This window comes from Pleurodeles waltl, chromosome 6, assembly GCF_031143425.1.
Source record: "Pleurodeles waltl isolate 20211129_DDA chromosome 6, aPleWal1.hap1.20221129, whole genome shotgun sequence".
NCBI lineage: Eukaryota > Metazoa > Chordata > Amphibia > Caudata > Salamandridae > Pleurodeles > Pleurodeles waltl.
The window spans coordinates 694,173,346-694,182,346 of record NC_090445.1 but is presented as its reverse complement, the minus strand read 5'-3'; the positions used below and the strand labels follow the sequence as shown (position 1 = coordinate 694,182,346).

The 9,001-nt window shown below is 42.6% G+C and overlaps 1 protein-coding gene across 4 annotated transcripts in view; it reads right to left on the bottom strand.

Moving 5' to 3' along the window:
- Nucleotides 1–4,207: 4,207 nt before the first annotated feature.
- The window catches only part of IKZF5 (IKAROS family zinc finger 5), a 55,714-nt gene continuing 50,920 nt past the window's right edge, over nucleotides 4,208–9,001 (bottom strand). For all 4 annotated transcript variants that reach the window (XM_069239147.1, XM_069239146.1, XM_069239145.1 and 1 more), the window contains one exon: nucleotides 4,208–6,383. In XM_069239147.1, the coding sequence (XP_069095248.1) occupies nucleotides 5,458–6,383 (926 nt within the window). In that variant the 3' untranslated portion in view covers nucleotides 4,208–5,457. The remainder of the gene's footprint in view (nucleotides 6,384–9,001) is intronic.

Below are 9,001 nucleotides of genomic sequence, written 5' to 3'. Positions count from 1 at the left end.
TAGACATGCCTCTCGAATAGATTATTTTTTATTAGATACACGTCTGAGAGAGGAGGTGAAGAATATAGCGTGTCTGCCCTCGCATTTATCAGATCACTCAGCGGTGGTGTTAAAAATGAGTTTTCGGCAGACAAGTTTCAGTAATCGGTGGACGATTGATCGGTCCTTGTTATTAGATCAGGAGGTGTTGTTAAAGCTGCGTAAGGAATCCGATTTTTTTTTAGTGTAAATTGGGGCTCCGCACCTTTATCAGTAGTATGGGATACGTTTAAAGCGGTTATTCGCGGGGAGATAAGGAGTAGTTCCATCCAGAAACATAAACGGCAGAGAGACGAGATTAATGCGCTAGAGCAGGAAATGCGAAAACATAAAGTCGAAATAATAGAAACAGGGGAGACCGAGGCTTTGAGGGACAGCTTGGATGGGTTGAGAAGCCAGTTGGAGAAGATACTACAGGGAAGAATTCAAAGGAAATGGGAGGCAAGCAAATTGGCTCATTTTGAATATGGGGAAAATGCGGGGAAATTGTTAGCCTGGAAAGGCAAAACAGATCGTGTCAGGAACTACATCAAGGAGGTTGAAATGGAGCATTCAGGAGAAAAAAGTACGGATGAGGCAGCAATAGAATCGCCTTTTCGAAACTTTTTTGCACAACTATATTCGGAGGGGTTTAGAGGTGGATGAAGGTATGGTAACGGATTGAATGGGGGCTGATATATCTTTAGGTTTATCGTTGCAGGAGAGGGAAGCATTGAATGCTCCAATAACGGCTGAGGAAATTAGGAGAACCTTGATTAGTAGTAAATCGGGGACGGCGCCAGGCCCGGATGGTATCCCAGTGGAAGTTTATAAGGTATTAGGGGACTCAATTATCCCAGTACTGACTGAGTTGTTTGGGGGGATTCTAGAATGTGGTAATGACATTCCTCTTTCGTGGAATGAGGCGGTGATCTCTTTAATTTTGAAACCGGATAAAAATCCAGCGAAATGTGCTTCTTACAGGCCTATATCATTGCTGAGCTAAGATTCTAGCGGATAGGCTGAGTAAGATAGCGAATAATTTAGTGCATCCGGATCAAAAAGGCTTTTCTAAAGGCAGATATCTGCATGAATTAACTTTTGAACTGATCGGGGCAATAGATATGGCTACAACGTTTGGGTCGCCATTGGCAATTATTATCTCAGATGCAATGAAGGCCTTTGACCAAGTAAATTGGAACTTTTTTAAATCGGTCTTAAGGCGGGCCAACTTAGGATCTAAGTTTTGTGGGGTTATTGACCGGATCTATACATCACCTCGTGCTAAGATTCTGGTGAATGGGAAACTTACGGACCCCATTACAATCTCAAGAGGTACTAGGCAGGGTTGCTCCCTGTCGCCTGTATTGTTTAATCTGTATATTGAGCCGTTTGCTAGAAAAATCAGACAAAATCCTCTTATCTCGCCCTTTTGCTGCAATGGCTGGGAAAATAAAATCTCTTTATATGCAGACGACTTACTGATATATACTAATAACCTGCCTTTAGCTTTTAACACAGTTAAAGATCTTGCCGAACAATTTGGAAGGATATCAGGGTATCGGATTAATGTGGGGAAAACAGAAACTATGCAGTGGAATATGGAAGTAGGGTCAATATCAAACAAGCAGGAAATACGGTATCTGGGCATTTTAGTGACCCAAAATTTGAAGGACTTAGTGGATAGGAACGCACAAAAGTTATTAGTGGAATGTAAAGCTATGCTACAAAAATGGGCATATCTCCCTTTGACGATTCTCGGGAGGATAAATTTAATTAAGATGTTTATTCTGCCCAAATGGAATTTTGTGTTTTCAGCTATACTTTTCGCAATGCATAAGGGATACCTGGATAAAATGCAGCAAGCAATAAGTAGTTTTATTTGGAATTTAAAGGGGCCGAGGATATCATGGAAAAAACTATGCAGTAGAAGGGAAAAGGGAGGGCTGGCTCTACCTGATTTGACATATTATGCGTGGGCTTTCTTGTTTAAAAACTCAAGGATGTTGTTTCTGTCCCCAGACGGTTCAGCAGTAGGCAGAATGTATAAGGCAATGGTTTTATCTGTGAAAGGGGCCTCAAAGTATTTTCTATTTAAATTCGGCGACCCTAAATTTTTCAAAAAAGTTAAACTAAAAGTACTGCAAGGAATGGTAAGGAGCTGGTATCAGCTGAGACGACGGTTGGGTGTACACTATTACAGCAATCAAGCCCCTATCTGGGATTCCCCGGGCACCCCAGAATGCTGTCAAGATATCCTAGCATTGCCACTCAAAAGGGCAGGTGTGGAAAGGTGGGGTGAGCCTGCGCGAGAGGGTATTTTACTTTTTTGGGATGATTTGGTAAGAATAACGGATGGATCACTGTCCAGGTTAAAATATCTACAGATAAGAGTGGGAAAAAGGAATTAAGGGGGGATTGGGAGTGGTAAATGCTTTGGAGGATTCTTTTTTAGATCTGGCGGACTCAGCACCTTTGAAGAGGTTGGCGGTTTGGTATTGGGAAATATTAGAAACTCTTGATGAGAATTTTGTCCTTCCAAACAAGCTATGGGGCAAGGCGATGTCAGGTGTCAAGATTGGGTCATGGTGGAAGAAGTCGTTTGTGACTCTGTATGAAGTAGTGAAGCCTGCCCCATTAAGGAAAAACCATCTTTATACTCTACACAGAGCGTATATATCCCCGGCAAAACTTGCCAAGTTTAAGAAGGGGGAGGTGATTAAATGTCCGAAATGTGGCGAGCCAGGAGCAACGGATATACATATGTTCTGGGATTGCCCCGCTATTCGGTTGTTTTGGGAGGAGGTTTTCAGGGCATTATCATCTATGCTAGGCTGGAAAATTAATGTATCACTCCCACTGATAATATTTGGGCAGCTTCAGGATGAGGGTATATGGAGCAGGGTGAATAAAGCTAATCGCACATTCTTGTTTTATGTAATTGTGTTGGGACGGAATGAAATCTGCAAAAATTGGATGAAGGAGCACCCTCCGAGCTATACAGATTGGTTTAATGCAGTTCTTTGTGCGGCGAATATGGATCTAAATGTGCAGGGCTCTAAGAGAAACGTAGAACTGTGGTCATCATTATTAGAATGGGAGGGTGTAGTTTGAATCTGTTTTCCTGTTAATATCTGCCACTTTGTGACTATGCAATGTTGGGTTGGTTGTTTTCTCGGTTTAGTCCAATGATTAGCCACCGTTTGATGCTCCTGCAGGTTTGCCTAGGCAGACCGGGAGATACAAAGGTGCATCCCTGGACTCGAGTCTCTCTTCTTGGTCAGAGGGTGAGAAGGTTACAGGAACGAAGAGGTGGCTCAGTAAGCAGGGTTGAATGAGGACAAAAAAAAAAAAAAAATGATAGAAGCTAGGAAAAGAGCTTCAGATCTGCAGTGGAAGACGCAAAAAGGAACTGAGTGATGTGTGGAGGTTATACTGAGGCCCCAACATCATTCCTGGGGTGGGACAAAGCAGAAGCAGGGCAAAATTATGCCACCTACACATGTGAGGGAATTGCTGAAGAGCAAATCTCCCGATCCAGTCTGGTGCCTGGTGTATTCACTAATGACTATTCTGTGGTTCGTTTCCAGCAGAAGTATTGAGCAGTAAGGAACAAGGAGAAATAAGACCTGGAACGAGGGGGCAGTGACAGGAATCTGCTGCAAGTTAAAGAGAGGAGCAGTGATGACAGGAGAAGACAGAGGAAGGGTGGAGTGTCTCAAGAGTGACAGGCGCGAAGGGCAGTTGTCAGTCAAAGGAGTGTGGGACAGAGACAAAAGGTGAGAAGCTGCTGCAGGAGTGCTAGACACACAGGTTTATACTTTAAATGCATACTAAAATTCTCACTATGCCAACAATTTAACAAGCGTCGATCACACCTACAACACCCACCTTGCTCACTAACGCCTCCTCCACAAAGTGTGAATACTCAAAAAGGTTTTGTCTGGCAGCTTGGGGACCTGAAATCAAGAAGACTCCTAGATGGAGATTAAGCTCCCAACAGCACTCTTTTCAGTCATTGAGGACACCCCTCCTGTTTCACTGGTGCACTCTTTAATACAATAATAAGCTGTTAAGTTACTGTCCCATGATCAGAATTCGAATGAGATGTCAGTGGGTCTGCTAATGATACTACTGCACACTGACCCCAAACCTTTGACTGTATAAACAAATTAAGAACACACATGGATCCGAACAGACATATTTCTTTTTTTAACAGATGGAGAACATAGAAGTGCAGTTTACAAGGGACGAGAAAGCAAACTATTTAAGACACACAAAAGCTACAATAATTCAAGCACTTAGGTCCAGACTCACAAACATCAGCATCAACAGTTTTACCAATTCCAGTCCAGACTGATAAAATCTAGAAGGGTCTTCCCAAGACATTCAATGAGTGGCATGATCAGTATGACTCTTTAAATATAAAAGCAATGACATCTTATTTTAACCGCTTCCTACCAAACTAATATTATTTAAGCCCTTTCTGTCAATACTTTCTTGAAGTGGGAGACACAGAACCACTTCTCACCATACTGACATATGTGAAGTTACTTGGTTGAACCACTTTTTGCCATGCTGGCTTAACAGCTTAAAGCTACAGTAACATGATGTGCCATCACTGGTTTAAGCATTTCTTGCCAGATTGACATGCAGTGGCTCATTGTATTTACTGCCTATCATAATGAAATGCAGCGACATTATTTTAACTACTTCTTGCTGCGAAGCAGTTATTGGTCTGACCATGTACTACCATGCTGACATGCAGTGACATTCGCTTAAAATGTCCTGTCTGACATGCAACTATATCATTTCCAGTCAAACTAGGTTTCAACATTATCGCTTTCTGTCAAAATTGCTACAACTTTCTTACTGACAGACTGATATGCAAGGACATTACTTTCGGCCACACTGACATTATTGATGTAAACATTTCATTCTGAAGGTCTGAGTACATGAAAAGAACAAGGAGGACAGACCATGGAATCTGGATCCTTAAAAAAACAAAAAAAAAACAACGATAAATCAGAGTAAAATCAATGTGTTATTGTAATGTTACAGCTAGATTAAAGATTAGACGTCCTTCTGTTGTAGGACAAGTACCCTGTCCTCCAACATTCTCTTTCATGAAGTAATTAATCTCTGACATGTTCGTACCGAAGGACGAGTCTGAATCATGTCATGTTACAACTCAACTCCTGATGAAAGAGCGCAGAACAAAGCTAATGGGTCAGTAACTTCCACCCAATCTTATCCTGGGAACACTTCCAGATGTCTCAAGGCACTCCCTCTTGTCTACTGGAAGAGGAAGGAGTTCAGTTGGCACCATGAAGACTTCAGGTAAAGGAAAAACTGTCCGTTAGTGCCCAGAGCATAGTGCAGACCTTTTAAAAAAACATAAAAAAGATGAATTTGCCAAAGTGCATAAAAGGCTAGAGCTCAGTGGTGGCTGTGCTGACCTCTAGCAAAATGACAGGCAAAGTCATACTTGTTTTTGCATTTGCAGCCACAAATGTTGCACTGAAAAGGGTTCTCAAAACCATGGCAACCCATGTGAATCGTATAGAGAATGTTATCTGCAAAGTACATATCACAGTGCTGGCAGTGATGCAGGAGCTGGGGGTCCTGCACCGGCAGGGTAGGGGCAGGGGTGCTAGGCTGACTGTTACTGATGCTTGGGGTGCTGGTACGGGCACTACGCTCACTGCTTGGCCCTGCCACTGGGCTATAGTTCCGTTGTGAAGGCCGGCGCTCAGGGCTGGTGGGAGATGAGCTTTGGGCCATGCTGGTGGACACTGAGGAGATGGCATTTGCTGCTGAAGGCTGCTGCAACATGAATGGCTTTTCGTCATGGCAGGACACTACATCAGGAGATGGCGGATTATGAGAGTCTGGGGGAAGACTGGCAAGTTGGCCTGCCAACGTGGACAGCTGGTTAAGGGGATTGTCTACCATGAGGTCTTGTGGGTCCCGAGGAAGTCCGCTACTCTGGCTGGATCGCTCGTAAGCATCAGTCTGTATGTTTGGGATCTCATGGCTGAAGTCATTCAGGTAGTCTGGTTTATGAACCACCATGGAAGGTGGGCTAAGGTTTATGAGAGTCCTTCTGTACCCAAGCACACTGGTCTTTTTCTGCAGCACCCCCCACATCTTCTTGTTGCTGAGGGATGATCGTGTACCCTTTATGGGCACCATCTTGTGCTTGCGCCGGCGGTGGTGTGAAAGGTTGCTGCGGTCACTGCAGCGGAAGGAACAAAGCTCGCACTTGTACGGCTTCTCTCCAGTGTGCGATCGCATGTGTGCCTCCAGGTGTCGCTCATAGGCAGAAGCGAAGGGGCAGAGGTGGCACCTGTGTGGCTTTTCACCTGTACAGAAAAGAAAATAAAGCATATCACGGAAGAGAAGTGCCCCATACACCCTGAACTTTCAATCAAAAGACAGTATAGAAAACAGCCAGTCTGGGCTAACAACGTACCCAATCAGAAGGCAATACAGGAGTAAGTCTGAGCTAACAACAAACCATAAACTTTTGATTAACAAACGTGAGAAATGTGACTATGGGGTAAACAGGCTCTAGGAGATGGAAGACAGCTGTGAACGCATTTTTGCTGTACATTCCCAGATACTTGAATAGAGAAGGAAGTAACGTGAGAGAGCTTGAACTAACTACAAGGGGTGTAAAAATGTCTCCTGCTATGGAAGGGCCACTTACTTTAAGTAAGAGAAGGACGCAATTGTTTTACATAACCCCGCCCTTGAGGATCCACCGGTACTCGTGATAACACATGCCAATCTAGATAATTTATTCACTCTGGGACTCGTTTTAGGCCGATGAATCTTTTGACCCTGATTGAAGACACCTTAAGACGAGATAACTAATCTGCATATCAGTCAATAACCTCATCAATATTCACAATAGCAAGTCAAACAAATTAATCAATAACATCAATAAAATTGAAACACACCATGACCTTTCAGTCATGAATAACCACACAGGATTTAGTAAGATGTATGATATTTATTCCCTATTGATTACACTCTACTAGCAAGTTTATTAGTCTCAAAACCAGAAAACACATCAACAATGTCATAATATGCCAACTCGAATAAGATTTCGTCAAAGCAAAAATCATAAACATCAGAACATAGCACGACGTCAACATGAGTTAAACTTAGCAGAGTTTCATTAGCGCCTTATTCAACAAAGCATAGATTCAGTAATTTGTCTATTTGCGTCCGTTTAGTGAATTCCTTAACTAACCTCGAATTAGCATTAGCATGTTGGGCTTCATGCAAAACAATTTAGCAACACAAATTTAGAAAACATCTATCTATGGTCTCCATCAAAATGTAGCAGTTGGTACCTAGAAAGGAAAGGCAAACAGACAATTACAATTTCAGCATCATATAGTTACCCTCCGTAATGAGTCAGCATACAGGGTCAGTCTTTGTCCTCAGGACAGCAGTTGATTCTCCATCAGCCAGGAAACACAACAAAGTTCAGCAAGACGTGCAATAAGGAATACCTCCCTCATAAGGAGGAAAAGTATAGAATGGGCTAGGCAAGGGTGAGGATGGTTTGAAGAATTAAACCACAAAGTCTTTAAGTCAGAGTGACAAAGTGTCTAGGCAATAGCAAAGGCACGTAATGGCTAAGGCAAAGGAATGGCATATAATGGCTCGTGGAATGGCAAGGAATGGTGAAGAATGGCTGATTTCTCCTCGGGTCATGCGGTTATATTAAAATTGTCGAACAAGTCTTTAATTTCCAATTGGTCAAGTTTTGGTGCATCATTATCTCTATCCAATAGTCCAACGGTCACCCCATTAGAGCTTTTGACAGTTCTCACGCATCTTATTGGTTCCTGGGTTTGACGCCTCCAACGGGTAGAATTTCAGGTGAGGAATAAGTGGCATTTGTTACTCAAGTCAGTAGTCCCATTGTCTTCCCTAGTCTAAATGACCTTGTACCTGTTGCGAATGACACTGTTGCGCTCCACAAGAATGTCTCCTTGAGCAGGTCGGGTTCTCATGAGAAGATTTACTATGGTTACACACATCTTCTAGCTCCTGGAAAAGTACAGCTACATGTCCTTCAGCAAGTCAGCACACTGCACGTTAGAAAACACATTTAATATGAAGCGGGACAGCTAGGCCCCGACTCATGCTAACTAAGGCCTAGTGATTAATTAGCAGAACGTTTACATATAACTCTTAATACTAATACAAAATCATACATTAGTACATTAATATTTCATTATTAGTCAATTTCATTAATCATCGAATACAACGGTGGCCACTCCCCGTGGGCACATTTCAGACACACGCGTTAACGTTTACATTTTCTATGCAATTTCACTAAGCATTATATTGCAAGCTTCTCATGTGAATTATTAGATTTTAATCACACTCCATCACTCGTATTCAAAGTTAAAGAGTAATGCCTAAAAACAATCTCTGATGTGTGATCACTTAAGTAAATACTGTCTAAGTATCAAACTGCCATGGCCATAGTGGCAAATCTACGGAGAATGGATAATGGCACCTATTTGCTAGGGGCGAGAGGGCTACTACTGTAACAGTGCAAGAGCAGAAAGCACAATTTTGTGGTATTACAGTAACATGTTCCTGGCTGGTAGTGCAACTAACGTAAACAGTAGCCCCCTGGGAACTAACATCAGCTGACTAAACTCAAGAGTACTGTTGAAGGTACTGTGCCCCTGGGATGGCGACGTACACCTGTTATAATGAAGCACGCTAGCCGGAGATGACAGTACTTATGAAGTAAAGAACCTACTGAAGAGGGCGGAGTGAGGAACAACAGGTGCCTCCTGACACAATAATCCTGTTTTCTACACCAATGATTTACAAATGTTGGAAAATAAACATATTTTAAACAATGTGTGAAGGTTGTTAACGACTCAGCGCAGTGCGACGTTCCACAAGTAGTTTTCATCTTTAAGTACTATATTTCTGGTAAACT